Source organism: Grus americana, chromosome 10, assembly GCF_028858705.1.
Source record: "Grus americana isolate bGruAme1 chromosome 10, bGruAme1.mat, whole genome shotgun sequence".
NCBI classification, from domain to species: domain Eukaryota; kingdom Metazoa; phylum Chordata; class Aves; order Gruiformes; family Gruidae; genus Grus; species Grus americana.
Genome location: NC_072861.1, coordinates 15,505,782 through 15,521,708, shown reverse-complemented (window position 1 = coordinate 15,521,708; position 15,927 = coordinate 15,505,782). Strand labels below are relative to the sequence as shown.

Sequence of the window (15,927 nt, the reverse complement as noted above, 5' to 3'; positions counted from 1 at the left end):
GTGATTTGAATGAGGGGTCTCCGGGCATGTTCCCAGCATTGTCAAACAGAGTGGGAAAAAAACCACAACTCCAGCCTAGCCAGGAGGACCAGACCAGACTGAGACAGATGCCTAAATTAGTGACAAAGCCTTTTGAATGTCCCCCCTAGACAAGGGTTGCCTTGTGCATGCGTGCGTGTGTGTGTGCATGCTCGTGGGTGTGTATTTGTGGCTGGGTGGCAGCTTGCATGTCTCCCCATGTTAATTAGTTTTGCATGCATGTCTGATAAGGTGCCAATGAATATATTTGTACTCCTTCCATTGGCGAAAGCTGTCTCGGCGGCGGGGGAGATGCGGGGCGGCAGGGGTGTGCTCAGTGCAGCCTGGCAGCCTGGGGTAATTGAGCTGTGCTGAGCTGGGAGAGGAAGGGGTGAGGGTTGCTGCGACTTCTGGTGCATTGGCAGAGCTGGGCTTCCCAGCGATGGGATTTGCTGCTTTCGTTGCAAATCATGGAGAGTTTAAAAGAGAACTGAGGCTTTTTTTTTTGGTTCACTGGGTCTTTCTCTTCGTCTTTGCTGATTGTCTGGCTGAGGGTCTGTAGGCTCTTTCTTCTCCTCTGCCCTGTGTCTCTCTCTCAAGTCCCTTAAAAGGTATTTATTTCCAATGCATTTGTATCCATCTTTGTATATACACATACACATGCGATCACTCACACAAAGCCCCAGCAACAAAACCTCCGCCTGCTTCTCCAGAAAGGGAGTCAAATCTGCTACCAGTTACAAAATATGGGAGGGAAGTGAAGTGTGTAGGTGCCAGGGGTAAAGCAGTGGAAACAGACAAATGGAAATGCAGAACAGGAGTTGGAGAGACAGAGATAACGTGTGCTATAAAGAATTTATCAACATTTGCTCAGGATAGAGTTATTAATTACCAACGCAGAGAAAAGTCTTTCTACATCCCCAGCATATGGACCAGCACAATGTCATTCCTAGAGTGCTGTTATCCATCCATCCATCCATCCATCCATCCATCCATCTGCATTCTGTAGGTTCACACAAGAATTCATTGTAGGCGTAGGGATGTAAATACCAGTTCACATGTAATTAATTTCCTGTCTAAATTAATTTTGCATCATTTCCCTTAAATCAACAACACTTAAGAGCCCACATAGATTTCTTGAGAAGACTGGGAAAAAGCTCTAGAATGCACCAAGATGTCTTTTCTCCCCATGCTTCTGTCTGCTTCTGAGCAGCTGCCGGATGCCGAAAGAGCAGGGAATTACATGGCGCAAGGCTGCTCTGAAGCGGAGGCCATTTCGGGAAGTTTTGCTGTGGCATGGCTTGTCTGCTGTGGAGTTTGGTGGCACCCAGCTTTATGCTGGCTCCCATCCACTTTGCTTTCTCTTCCATACTTGGCTCCTGGTGCTGGTGGTGAAGGGATGGAGAGCAGGAGCAGACACACCATGATGCAGGGGTTGGTCCTGCAGGAAGCCTGGGTAGGAGATGGCTTGGTCTTAGTAGCAGAGCATGGGGTTGACTTCTTCTGATGTGCTGGCTGGGGAGGAAAGGGAAGGTCCTGATGAACAAGGTAAGGTGTCTGTTGGCATCAGCAGGGTTTGGGTTGAGCAAGGGCTGACGCCTGTTCCCCCACTGGCTCTGCAGCTGCACTGGGCTTTCTTCTGCTGCTGGGAGGGGAGCTGAGAGGTGACACGAAAAGATGGTAGAGTAGCCAGGGACTGACAAAGCCACTTGCCTGCAGGAGAGCTGACACGTCCCTGGCAGGGCAGGGTGGGCTGTGGGAGGAGCAGCTCTCCTTTGTGCTCAGAGAAGTCCAGGAAGGCAAGCAGGGCCAGGCTGCACCTCCCCATCAACCTGCATGGGGTATCTGCGAGGAAGCACTCGTGGCCAGCCCAAAGAGCACCCCAAAATCCTCACTGCCGTTCCAGCAGTAGGTACGGTGGGCAATTTGTGAGTAATGTGCAGGAAAAAGGGACTCTTGTGAAACGCAGGTCATCCAGTTGGAGAACAAAGGCAATTTTGTGTGACTTATCAGCGGTGCCTAATTGCGCAGGGTGAATAATGAGCAGCTGGGGAGGCAGCAGCGTGGTCCCTCCTGGCAAGCTGCAGCCGGTGGCTGAGTCCCGCATCTGGAAACCCCGAGTTGGTGCCAGCAAGATCGTGGGCATCCTCAGAGAGTTCCAGCCCCAGTGCTCTTCATCTGTGCGCATTTTGGAGCCGTTTGGGCTCCTGCATTGCAAAGTAATTGTGTTAACCCATATGGATGTACAAGGGGAGCCTGCTGTTGGAAAAAGTCACTCTGCAGTTGCTTGGACCTTTCATTTGCTCACAGAGTGGATGTGTCATCCACGCCTGACCCAGATGCAAGGTGGCCTTTAATCACAAGAAGAACCAAGCACCAGAATCCTGGACAGGGCTGGCAATTCCGTCCCTGGCCAGTGCCTCGTCCCTGAGCAGGGGCCTTGCTGGGGACACCTTCCAGCTGATCTCCCACTCCTCTGCCCCCCTCTCCCACTTGCACATCCCTGCCTCTCCTTAGTTCTGCTCCCAGGCTCTGGGCAGGACCATGGAAACCGCTTTGTCAGAGCTCCTCGCCAGGTTGATCTGCAAAAGGATTTTTTTTTTCTTTTCCCTGTTGGGATGACTATTCCCACATAAGCAAAGCCTCTTAATGAATCCGTGGCAGCAAAGTAGGTAACGCGCTCACTCTGCCAAGGCTGCTTGGCGCAGCTGGAGTCACGTAATCGGGCTAGGCTGCCAGCCGGGGACAGAGCAGGAAGAGTTAAAGTGAGGACAGCGTGGGGACAACTAATCCCCAGCAGGAAGAGTAGCAGAGACCTCCCTGTCCTTCATCATTCTCCCCCTCCATACACGCACTCTTCCCTCTCCACCACATCCTATTCTTCTCCCACATCCTCCCTTTACTTATTTCTTCTTCCGTCTTTCTCATCCTCCTCTTCTCCATCGCTTTCTCACTCCTCCCCCCGCCAGTTTCCCTCCTGCCCCCGCTCTCTCCAGCACGGTCTCCTCTCGCAAGCTCTGTCATGTCTCCAGAGCCGGTTTTCGAGTGGGACCGAGGGACGGTGTATTTGGGCTGCGGTGGAGGTCACAGCTATATGGGGATTGTTTAAAAGAGATTTGCCCACATCCCAGCCCATGTGACCAGCCTCAGCTGCAGGTCTCTCTTTCTTAATCTGGAGATAAGCGTGATTATCCGAGGAAGGGCTGTTCGGAGCTTTGTAACTGTGACAGGGGAGCTTTCAAGTCGCACTTTGCTGGCAGAGCAGCGTTTAAAGCCGGGGAATCAGATTCCAAGCGTGGCTTTGCATCTCTTTTCTGCTGGGAGCATGGTGCAGGGCTGGCAGTGGGGATGGGAGCTTTATTAGGACTTTGCTTATGATGCGGAAAAGGAGTTAGGGGAGGGAAATGGGGGGAAGAAGGAGGTGAAAAAATCCCAATTCGCTGTTTCCCTGTGGGTGGTGGCATAGGAGTGATGCACTGATTCAAGGGGACAGGCCAGCCTGAGCCCTAGTGTAGAGCCATAAGGTCCAACAAGTCTGGGGTCTGGCTTTTTTTTAGCCTGGGGTTGTGTCTCCTTGTTCTGCACTCCCCCGGCTCGCTCCGTCGAGCCCCTCGCACAAGAGGTCTCTGGGGCCCTGTTTGGAAATGAAATGCTCTTTTAGCAGCTCCCGTGGCGCAGCTTCTCTGTGCGGGGTGGCAGAGCCAGCTCTGCTGCCTGATAAGCACGTCGTGCCCCCGTGCTCGGGGCAGCTGGTTCCCTGGCCCCGTCTGGAGGAAGGTTTACTGGAGATGCTCCTTTGTGGTCCAGCTCTGTAGCTGGGGCGGGAATGCAGGGACATACAGCAATTGTATAGTTTAATATCGTATCGGTGTCTTGTATTGCTGGAGGCTGAAATATTTAACATCTCATACAAGGGGCACGGTCCCCGAAGGTTTCTTTCTCCAGAACAGACATCAAAATAGGTTTTAGTGGAAATGTTCAGCTCTGGAGCAGGCGCTGCTTTGCTTCTATTTGTAGACTAGAAACTCAGAGTGAAGACTCGTAACGGTGCTTCTTTTGATGGAGATGGGTCAAGGAGAAAGAAACCTGGATGCACGCCAGGGGCAGGAATCTGGGGCGAGGTTGAATCAGGACGAAGTGCCAATGCTTTGGACCGTCGCTTGGGCAGGACTCGCTGTTCTTGCTGTATCCTCCTTGGAAACGGTTCAGCTTCCAGTGCAGCAGCTGAGGCCAGCCTGATCCAAAGGACACCCTGAACCCCATGTTCTCCCCCCCACACCCAACACCACCCATTTTTAGCAGATGAGAATTTGCAGTGAGAACACCAAACAGCCCCTTCGCCCGGGTTCATTCATGGAGGGGTAGTTGCTTGCCTGTGTCAGAATACTGAGGGATAAAAGAGATCCCTATTCTTCCTCTGCCACGAAGGCACATCTCATTTTTGCATCTTTCTGCCACGGTGGCTTGCCAACCTTAAAGCAGCTCAGAACATGTACCTGTGCCTAAACGTACATGGATTAAAATGTGTCTGCTGGGCAGGAGACTCAGTTTACCTCCACCAGTTCCAAAAGAGAAGCAGTTGCAAATGCATCATCTCGAGAGCAAGCTGTGAGACATCTCCCACATTGCCTGCCTGTCCCTGGAGCCCCACACAGCTGCTTTGTGGCTGGAAGGTCTGTTTTCCTTGTGCCCCAGTGAACTTTATTTTTTGCTGTTTTTCTTTATGTGCTGCTTAGATGAATCCTTTTCAGTTCCTACAGCTTATTGCAGGGCTTTACTGAGGATCTGGCCAACACATGTACCCTTACTCCAGGGCACGTCTCTTGAAGACACTAGAAGATGGACACAGCAGTTTTTTCATCTAGTGACTCTAAGACCGAACAGCCCAAATCCCAGCCCGCAGCCGTGTTGCACAGATAACCGTGCCCGTGTCCCAGGGAGAACAAGAACTCCCCTCGAGATCCCACAGCCTCAGATCTGGCAGCAGGGACGTGGGCAGGAACATGTGGGAGTTGGCGTGTGCAGGCAGGAACACGTGTACGCTGGGCCAAGCGTGCCCATCTCTGCAGGCATGGTCCCACGCCTGCCCGTGTACCAGCCCATCTCTGTGCACTCGCTTCACATGAATCTGTCCCATGCCTGCCTGAAATGTGGGTTTGGGGGCGTAGGGCGACCGTGAGGGCTGATGGTAAATTTACCAACGGTAAATAGAGGCAAGCACGGTAGAAGGGATTAATGGAGCGATCCATTTGAGATGCGGCCAGGGAAGGTTTCCTGATGCAACACACGGAAGAAGGAGCTAAAAAAGGGAGTGGCATAGTAGAGACGGGTGTGAGATCAAAGGCTGTGCCAGGGCCGAGAGGGAAGGAAGGTGGCAGCCAGGAGCAGTTTGTGTTCCTGAGTGTTGGGTGATACTGAGGAGGGCGAAGGAAAAGCACCGGCTGCTCTGAACGAAAGCCATCAAGAGGAGAGAAGGGGGACAGATGGGAACAGGCTGGGGGGGACCAAGCAGGGGAGGCAGAGCAACAAGTTCTAAACTTGGGGATTTTTGAAGGAGTGAGTGGTTCTCCATGCTGGGGTGAAAGATGGGCTGGAGAAGGGGGCTGGCACCCAGTGAGGATGTGCAAGGTGGTCCTAGCCCATGGACAGGGAGCCAGCACAGAGTCCTGCATGCCAGAGGTGCAGGGTGGCTTTGGGACAGAGGAGCCGTCGTGGTGCTAGGGTGGGCAGTTTTCCAAAGGTGAGCGGAGCATGGCAGCTGGGACATGGCCAAGGTTTCCAGGAGAGCAAGAAGGAGCTCTGCAGTTGGGTTGGGAAGGACCGAGTCATTTCTCCAAACGCCACGTTAGGCCAGATACTGGAGTTTGAGCACAAGCTGGACAATAACACACACAAGGGACTGGAAAGTTCATTCTCCCTCCTGTGCCTGCACAGCATCCCCAGCATCCCTGTGCCACGCTGGGGCTGCAGCCTGCCCTGTGGCACTGGGACCTTCTGGGAACCAAGGGGAAGGGAAGAGCTCTGGCAGCTGCTTTTGGATTCTCCTTAACTCACCTGAGTGTCCACCATCACCATGCCAGCAGCTGAGACCCGGGGGTGATTCAGGCCTTTGCTGTCATTGCTGTTGTTCGGGGCCATTTCTAACAAGGCCCCCAGCACCTTGGTACGTGAATCCAGTTTTTGTGATTGATTAAAAGCAAAAACCTTGACCAAAAAAACCATAATGTTTGCTCGCAACCTCATTGCCATAGTAATGGAGGTCCTGAGGACACCTTTGAAGTAGGTCACCACGGGCCCCTTTTCACTGCATCTCCCAGCACGGCATGGCTCCGGATGCAGGGTGCCCCTGCTGCGGTCCAGCCAGGCATCACCCTGGCACAGCCCAGACCCACTCAGGGAAGGCCAGGCTGGAGAGCTGCCCTCCGGTGACAGCACCCAAGGGTGCCAAGGGCTGTCCTGCACCGGGTCACGAGAAACTTCTGTCCCTCCTGCTGCCAGCTTGCCAGCTTGCTGGTGTCCCCCAAGTCAGGGCTCCCTTCCCAGCCTCCCCTCTCCCCATCCCCCACCACCTTGCTGCCTCCCTCCCCCCTTTCCCCCAGCGCCTCTCCTCCTGCTTTGCATAATTTTCCATTTTCAGTGTCCCCTTTTCTTTTTCTCCTCTCCATATGGTGCGTCCCCCTCTCTGCCTGGCGCAGGAGCTGTCCTTAACAAGCTCGGCAAAACCCTCTCTCTCAGGGGCTGCACATGAAAGATGCTCTGTAAAAACAGAGGCCAGGATGGAGCCCCCCCTTTTCCCCCTTGATTTATATGGGGCCAGGATGTGGGAACATTTCTGGGTCGTGCTTTGGAGCCGCCGGGTGCTTGTGCCTGTTTTCTCCAGCCATTCAGCGCAGACCCCTAAGGCCAGTTCGTCCCCTGCCTTTGATCTGCAATGCAGAAAGAGCTGCCCGGGCAACTGTGTGCCTCTCTCACCCGGCCGGAGCCCCGGTTTCGGCTGGCAGAGAGGGATGCCCTGTCCCCGCTGCACTGGGGAGAGACCATACCCGCTCAGTGTCTGGTGGTCTTTTCCAGCCGGCTATTTTGGCTCCCTCCTGCATCCCTGGCACCATGAGGACCTTCAGCCCCACCAGGTCCAAGGCACCGGGTCTTGGCCAAGTAGCAGGTCACAGGATTTGCACATCTAACCCATCACTGCCCCTCTCCTGCTCTGCGGTGAATGCTTGCCAGCAAGCACCTGGCTGGCCAAGCTGGGGGACAGAGCAAAGGGTGCCAGGGCTGGCGACGCCTGCCCAGCATTTGATGGGTTAAGCCGGTCTCCAGCTAATTTCTCCCAGCAGCTCCCCTCCTCCTCGCACTTCTGTATGCAGCAGGCAGGGCCTCAGCGCAGGTTCCTGCACTGAGCTGTTGCCAGGGGAGTAGTTAGGCAAGTCTGAGCTATGCGGGGAAAAGGCCCGGGCTGTCAAAGTGTCTGAGATGAACCATAGCCTGGTCCCCCTGCAGCTGGGCCCAAGCATGCATCAGCCCTTGTTTGGAGCCTGGGAATGGCAAAGCCCAGGGAGGTTCAAGGGCAAACTTGCTATTCATTAGTCAGGGGTCCTTGACGTTCCCACTCTCTGTCTCCCTTCTTCTTCTTCTTCTCTTTTCTGTCCCTCTTTTGACAGATTCCTGGGTGCTTTTGGGGAAAACTCCCCTCCTCCTCCTCGCCCCAGCAAAAGCCCTCCACATAAACTTCCCCAGCAGACAAGGCAGGAGGACAATAACGGCAGGGCCACGATGCAAACGAGAGCCGGTGGAGCAGCCGCATCCCTCGGGTGTCCTTTCTCCCCGGTCCTCCCCACGCTGCCGCAGGAGAGCCAGCCGACGCATTCATTTTGCTCGGCTTGCCCATCGCCGATGTTTTATTATCTTGATGCTTGCAGGAAATTGTAACTTGAGATAAGAAAAATGTCAGCCGCCTTCTCCTCTCTCCCGTAGCCCAAAGCGGTGAGAAGTTCCTCCGTAGGAAATGTAAATGCTTGCCCAGGTGCACAGGACGAGCGTGAGATGGAGGGAGCCTCGAGAGGCCATACGAGCATCTCCGCCAGGAGATAAAACTCGCAGCGTAGGCGTAACACGGAGCCTCCCTCCCGCCCCGCTGAACAGAATATTTCATACCTCTTAGAAGCCGAAGCTCCCTTGTAATTATCCAAAGCAAACAGCACGTGTTATTAGTTTAAAATTTATTTTTTTTTTCCCCCTACCCGGGCCCCTGGAGCAGAATGGAGGTGTAATTGTGCTAAGGAGTTAGCAGGGGAGAGCACAGCTTTTGGTCACATTCAAGTTGGAGGGCTTGAGCCAGGGAGGTGGTATGAAAGGCTGGTATTTGCATAAGCAGCGTGCATCCCTACAAAAAAGAAAGATATCAGGGGCTTGCAAAATTCAATCAAGGCTGGGAGGGAAGAAAAAAAAAAGGAGGGGGGGAAGGGAGGGAGGGCAAAAAAATTGACAGTGAAAAAGGTTTTTCTAAGTAACACCCTGGCGAGATTAAATTGTCCAGAAATTTTCTCCGTGTGAGCTGGTGAAGCAGAGACTGGGCTGAGGGCAGGGGAGGAGCAGGGTCCCTCCTTCCCGGCCTCAATAGGGGACAGGAATCTGATTAGGCAGAGCGTCCTGCATCCATTTGCCATTATTTGAGGGGATTTTTTTTGCCCTTCCCACTGCCCAGAATTGCTGTGGTGGGGCAGTTTGTCAGCGTACAAACCTCAGCGCTGGCTTTGTAAGGGCACGGGGAGGCACAGGAGCAAGTGCTGGGGCAGAGGCTGAGCTGTAATTGCAATTATTTATGCATCGTTTTTTAAAAAAAGAGAGATAATGAATCCACGTGCTACTTTGCAGGATGCTTTCCCTGTGCAGAGCGCTGGGGAGGGAAGGCAGCACTGGGCTGGGATCAGGCCCTGGTGGAGCCCTATTTTTGCAGGCACCCACAATGCCAGGCTCAACTCTGCCCACAGGAGAAAGTGCATTGGGCTTTCCTGAAGCTTATATCAAATCATCGGGGTTGGTCCAGCCGCTCATGCCCCCAGTTACTGAGTGCTGGAAGGTGCAAACCCACCAGGCATGCAGGGCATCATTTCCGGGGTGGGCTGATGTCTTGTACCCATGAGCATCCTCTCTATTCGCACCGTAGATGAGTTTCCCTGTAGGTCCCAACAAGCTGAGCCTGCCCAGGCAGAGGGTAGGGGCTGTCACTGCCCAGGGCAGGGGTCTTTACCTGGCAAGAGTTTTCCCTGGCAAGCACAAGGGTTCAGCCTCCTCCTCCTCTCCTGGGCTTGGGAAAGCACCCACCGCTGTTCAGAGTGCATCTGCCCTGACCTCAACATCCTTGCCAGTTTTGCGGGGAGTGTTGGGGGTGACTCCTAATGTCACATAGGATGAAGCAGTGCTGAGCCTTGGCTTCTTGCAGCCTGAGTCTCCCTACACACACGCCAGTGTGGGGTCTGTCCTCTCGGCACCCTGATTCTCCAGGCACAAGCTGTGATCCTCCCCAAAATCCATGCATGTGGGGGTAGGCTTGGCTTCTGCCTCTCTTAAGTTTTAGGCTTGCTTCAAAGTTGCGAAAGGGAAGGGATTTTCCTCGGATTTCCATCAAGTATTTTATGAATATTGAAATAAAGGGGTTACAGAAGATCTATTTTTAAGAGAGATAAAAAATACCCATGAAAATTGCAGTCTGGACCCCAGAGTGTAGAGTATTTGCACAGTTCAAAGAGTTACGGTGGTTCATCCAGTCGCAGCCCGGGAACGTCGCGGTGCGACCTGCAGCAGATCACATGCCGGCTACTCCCAGGGCGGCTCATTAGAGAGCCACACAGAAGATTTATCTCTTAAAATGGGCTTGCAAATATTTTATAAAATTTGCAATATTTTATAAAATTACAATTTGGTGCAATAAAAAGAATAAATTAGCCAGCTGATGGTTCCTTTTGCACTCTGGATCCAAGTGTATTCAAGAATTAGTTATATTAGTCTTTACTCCTTCCAGTGTAACAGTTTATAGGCAAGGCAAAGGGAGGATGGCAAAGGGATAGGACTGGGTTCGGAGGCTGTGCTCAGGGATCCGTGCTCGCTATGGGGAAAGTGCAAAGGAAATAGAGAAAAAAATTCAGAAAAAAGGAAGGAGAACATGCTGCAAGGTGCAAGATGTGTGGGGCAAACCCCAGTGGTGCAGGGATAGCCGAGAAGCAGACATCCGCGGAGCGTCACAGCTTTGGCTCCAGCTCAGTGGCTTGGTATCACTTTCTCCAGCCAGGCAAGGGCGCGGAGGGCAGGGAAAGTTAACACAAAGATTAAAACATCAGAGGGCTGTGCCTTTAGTGACTCTGACATGCAGAGTAATCCCATGCCCCAAAGCCTAGGGAGGAAGGACAAGCGGCAAGCCCTCCCCTGGCTGGCGGTGTGCGGGTCAGGCAGAGGTAGGGGATTCAGGCAGGCGCAGGGGGAGCTCAGTGTCTCAGGGACCGCGGCTTTGCTGGTCGGGAAGGGGGTAAGGTGGTCTGGAGCCGTGGGAAATGTGTGGTGAGGAGGGAAAGGGGGTTGGAGTTTTGCTCCATCGGTGAGATGAGTTGGTCTGTTCTTAGCCAAGCGCTGCTGGACTGCTTCCCTGCCAGAAATCGTAACTGCTCCATTTTTTTCCTTTCCTTCCTAGATCCCAGTGAGCAGAGAAGGGACTTTCCAAGCCTGTGAATTCCTTCTTGGAGTTGGCTACCACCTGCCCAGACTTGCTGTCTGATGTCTCCAGCTTTCTCCAGGAGGGTCCTGACCTGCTTCTCCAATGGCCCCAGACAGGAGACGGCTTTGACTTATGAACACAGAGGGTTTCTGCATCACTTCAAATCACACCAGTCCAGCCATGGGGAGGGAGCCAGGGCAACACAGGGAGCCAGGGGATCGTCCCACATCACTCCTGTACGTTGTCTTCGGTGCCCTAAATACCCCAGAGCAGGACCACAGTGCTTAGGCAGAGGGATCTGAGCGAGCCAGCATCTCACCTGGCAAAATACCAGGTGCATGAAGGTTGGAGGGAGCTTTTGGGACCAGACTTTGCTCATGGAGCAGAGCTCAGCCCTTGCCACTCTTCATCCCTGGGTGTGTGGAGCTGCAGAAGCGCAGCTGTCCCGACAGCGCTGTGCTCGGGGCCCAGAGGACCGTGAGTCTGTCCGGGCCAGGCAGCCCTGCTGCTGCTGTTTTATTGCACCCTCTCTGTTCCTGTAAGAGAAATGTACTGGCTGTAATTCTCTCCCATTAAAATCCCCTCAACCCCATTCATTGTTGAAAATAAACTCTCCCTTTTGCAAAAGTGAGCTGTGTGATTTGGTGCAGTCTCGGGATGGAGGAGGCAATGGGTACAAAATAAATCCAGGGAAAACAGCAGGAAAGCGGGAGCAGCCGAGACCCAAGTGTCCGGGCTGTGCTATGCCCCACATCAGACACATTTCCCTGAAAGCCTGAGCGAATCCCTCGCCACTAAACGATCTTTATTTGGTCTGAACCCCGTCTGGGAAGTAACTGCTAAACCCAATGCAAACAGACCCCTGTGAAAGAATATAATGAATATGTCTCTCAAATGATTTGGAGCCCTTCTGCCTGCAGAGCAGGGTTCCCCATTGTGCCCGGCTCCTGGCGTGCTTGGGGCAGGCTGCGCGAGGTGGCTGCTTTCCCAGCTGAAACCCGAAAAAAGCAAACAATGGGTCAAGGCCGGCATTGTGTGAGCCCAGGCAGGCAGAAGGAGCGCAGCCCGGCATGGCCAAGTTCAAGGCTGGGCAGGGGGCCGGGCGCGCAGGGATGCTAATGGGGGCTGTGCGGGGGCTGCGGAGGCGCGGAGCAGGGGGGTCAGGGGCTCTGCGTGCCATTACCCTGTGCGGCTGTGAGCACCCAAAAAACACCTTATGGGGAGGCAATGGGGCTTGATTGTCCAGTGCAGCAAGGGGTGCTGGGGGCACTGGTAGTACTGGGAGAGATTTAGGTTGCGGGGGGGACTGATGCTCCTTGGAGGGGGGTGATGGTTTGTGGGGGATTGGCATTACTTGCAGGGGGACTGATGTTACTGGGGGCAGACTGGTGCTATTGAGGTGTTGCAGGGGGAACTGGTGCTGCTAATGGATATTACTGGGGAGAACTGGTGCTATGGGGGGGGGGGTGCAACGGGTGGTGATGGCACAGTGCAGGGCCCCACTTGTGCAATGTGCATCCTGCTGCGGGGAGGCTCTGGATTTGGGAGCCTCACAGAGGACACAGCCTCTCCGGGTGTTACACACGGCTCTGCCCAGTGCTCCAGGCCCAGGCAGGGACCCCCCCACACCCCCTCATCTCCCCGCCGCTCCCCCTGGCGCAGCACATCTCCCCCCTCCCCGCATGAAGTGTGCGGAGACAGGCGGAGCGGCCCGTGGAAAAACACCATGGAGGGCCCTCACAAAGGGGGTTTTATTCAAATTTGTTTAGAGTTTAGCGGATTTGCATGAAAAATGTGTGAGAAAAGCCGGCTCCAATGACCTCATCCCCAGCTGCCATTAATGTTCAATTAAGTGCTGAATAGCAGCAAAGGGGGGACCGGCCGGGACGTGCAGAGAATCCAGGCTCGGGCGCAGACTGTGAGAACCGGGCGCCCCCCCCCTCCCCGGCCGTCTGGCCCCGGCCAGCCCCGACGGGGTCCCCCCGCCGCCGCCCCCCTCCTCATCGGGAGGTGCGCTGAGCCCGTCGGGTCTCAGCCCGTCTGGGTTATCCCCCGGATCACTCGCATCCTGAAGCAAAGTGCCCCCCCTCAAAAGGTGGGTGTTTGAGGGGGGGGTAATGTCCCCTCTCTCCGCCACCGAGGCTGTTGTCACCCCCCCCTGCAGCCCGACTCGCCCGGCCCGGAGCCGCTCTCCGCCTCGCAGACGGTGTCAAAGCCCAAGTTCAAGTCCACGCCGAGGGGCTCTGCCCCGGGATTCCCAGCTCCTTTCCATCCTCCGCCTTTTGTTCGCCTCTGACAATTGCTCTTTATTTCTTACACACCCCCAGCCTCCCCCCCCGCACTTCCCCCCTCCCTCCCTGCCCGCACTTGGCACCGTTTAGCTGCCTGCCTGCAAACTTAACAACCCCGGTTCTTGGTATAAGCACTCAAATTACCCTTCTTTCTACATATAAACACGGCCCGGGGTGTGCGGCTCTCCCCGGCCGCGGGGTCCCCCCGGTGCAGCCCGGCTTCCCCGCACCGGCCCCGGCCCGAGAAAGTTTCTGCTGCGGGACACAGCGGGAGAAAATGAGCCGGATCCAGCACCCCCCCTCTCCAGGGCTCCCCCGGGCCAGCGCTCAGGTAAGGGAAGGAGTTCCCCCCATTTGCTTTTGGGGGGCTGCCTCTGCTGCGGGGCGCGATGGCACAGCAGGTTTTGGGGATGATGGAGGGGGTGTCTCTGCAGGGGATCCCGCATCCTCCCGCAAGACCAACCCTGCCCCGGGCACGCTGATGCGGAGCCCCAGGCTGGCCTCCTCCGGGGGTGGGTTCCCCCCCGCCCCGGGCCGGGGTGCGGGGGTGACGCTATCTGGCGGGGGCAGCCGGAAAACCAGGGGAGGGGGCCTTCCCAAACCTGCCTCTGCCCTGGCCTGCCTCTCTCCGCCCCCCTCGGGAGGGGAACACCCACCCGGGAGCGGGCCGGGGGGGACCCCGGCGAGCCGACACCCCCGGGGGTCCCGGGACCCGACACTCCCGGGCCCGCAGACCCCCGGGATGGGGGGCACGAGGCTTGGGGGGCAAACCCCACCCCCGGGGTGGCAGCGGCAGCATCCCTGCTGGGGGCACACCTCCCTCTCCATAGGTGCGATATATGGGGTTGCGGAGGCCATAGGGTGCCCCCAAATAAATCCCCTCCCAGTACCTGCGGCTGGGCAGTGCTGGGATAAACTGGTCGGGGAAGGGCGGGTCCGGGGGAGGCCGTGTCTGCCAGAAGGCCTCGGGCACAGACTGGGAGATTTGGGTTTTCGCCTGATTTTATTTTTTTCCAAGACAATTTCGGGTGAAGAAGGGGGAATAAACCTTCCCCCCCCCCCGCCCCGTTAAAATAGAGATGAGGGACGGAGGGAGCAAAACCACCTTGACTGGGGAAGGGGGCAAGATTTGGGACAAGGGGAAAAAAAAAGGGGGGGGATAAGAGGCTGAGAGGGGACGGGGAAGGGGTGGGATACGGGTGGGGAGGCAGGAGGGGCTCCCCCGAAACCCTTCCCCAAGCACAACGCAGCGAGGCGGGCGTCCTTCGCCGGCGCCTCGGGGCGGGGCGGTTCCACGGGTGTGTGCCGCCGGCCCGGGGACACCTCGGGGGGGCCGTGCCTCGGGTCCTGTGCTGTCACATCGCGTTGCGTCATGCAGCATCCTGAAGTATAATACGGCATCATAAATTATAGCGTAACATATAATATACGTGTGTGTATATAGCATGGCGCGTATATAACACCGTATTGCATTACAGCCGTGCGCCGTCCCGGGGGTTGCCCGATGGCCCCCACGCCCCGTGGGGGGTTGCGCCGTGCCGTGCCCCCGCCGAGGGTGCGGTGGGGTCGCCGCATTCCCGCTCAGACGGCGGGGACACCCTCCCCGGCCCCCCCGCTCCCTAAAACAGAGTCCTGCGCTCCAACGGGCGTGTTTGAAAACAGCGGTGTGGGCGCACCTCGGGGCGGTGGGAGGGGCTGCTTTATTATTATTAATAACAATTATTATTATTATTATATTTTTGGTGGCTCTTTAAAAAACCCACACCTGCACACGTGCCTCCAATGCCCGTCCCATCCGTGGGCCCACACGCGTGAGTGTACACACGGTTGCTTCTCCCTGCTAGTGCCCGTGGAGACCTCTCACCCCCCTCAGCAGAGGAACCGAGGGCCGAGTTCATCCGGGGCACCCACCCGCGGCTCCGCGCACACCGGGGGCCACGCACGGTGCTGGCAGACCCACAGCGGTCACGAATTGCCGGGGTCTCAGCGCCCAGGCCAGCGTCAGAACCCTTGGAAGGAGGGAAGAGACTTTTTCCCCGGGCAGTGGGAAATCAGAAATCCCCCCCACATGTGGAAACAGCGAGGATTTGGCTTTGGGCGTGGGGAAGGCGTGATGGAGTGGGGGAGAAGGAGGGATGAAGGGGGGGAAAGGAGGGATGGAGGTGAAAGAGGGATGGAGGGGGAGAAGGAGAGTTGGAGGAGGGATGGAGGGATGCAAGGGTGGAGAAGGAGGGATGAAGGGTAGAAAAGGAGGGATAGAGGTGCGATAAAGAGGGGTGGAGGTGGGAGAAGGAAGGATGGAGAGGGAGAAGGAGGAATGTCGGGTGGAAAAGGAGGGATGAGGGGTAGAAAAGGAGGGATGGAGGGAGAGAAGGAGGGATGGAGGGTGGAAAAGGAAGGATGGGGAGGAAGGAGGAAGGGGGGGGGAGGGTGCCGCACCCCCGATTGGCTGCTTAAAGACAAAATCCGGTGCTCGGTTTGAGAGGAGGGGGCGCGGATGGGCCGGGGGCTGCTGGGGGGTGTGCAGAGGTGGGCGCTCGGGCGGTTCGCAGGGCCCCCCCGGCAGCCATTTTGTGGCAGTGCCTGCCGTCGTGCCAGGGCTGGGCGGTGGGGCCGGAGGTGCGCCCTGCCCTCCCCGGCCCGGCGGGGCGATGAGGGGCGCGGAGGGGGCGTGTGTGGGGGGAGGCCTCCATGCCACGGTGGGAAACGTATTACCTCGCCCGCCACGCTTGCCCATTGACAGAGATAAACATGCAAATGAGTCGCTTTGCATGTCATTAGCATACAGGCAGATTGGGGGGGGAGGGGCCGCCTGTGTGCGCACTGCAGCGTGCTTTAATGCAACACCCAAACAGCCATTGCTGGTGTCTCCCGCCAGCAGCACCTGCGGCTCCCCAGGCCCCCCGCCGC

At 56.3% G+C, this 15,927-nt stretch overlaps 1 protein-coding gene across 1 annotated transcript in view; it reads left to right on the top strand.

Annotated features, from left to right (window-relative positions):
* LOC129210855 (WAS/WASL-interacting protein family member 1-like) overlaps positions 1 to 11,348 on the top strand; it is a 38,042-nt gene extending 26,694 nt beyond the window's left edge. Inside the window, exon 4 of the mRNA XM_054837155.1 lies at positions 10,703 to 11,348. Within this exon, the coding sequence (XP_054693130.1) occupies positions 10,703 to 10,712 (10 nt within the window). The 3' untranslated portion in view covers positions 10,713 to 11,348. The remainder of the gene's footprint in view (positions 1 to 10,702) is intronic.
* The last annotated feature ends 4,579 nt before the right edge of the window (positions 11,349 to 15,927 follow it).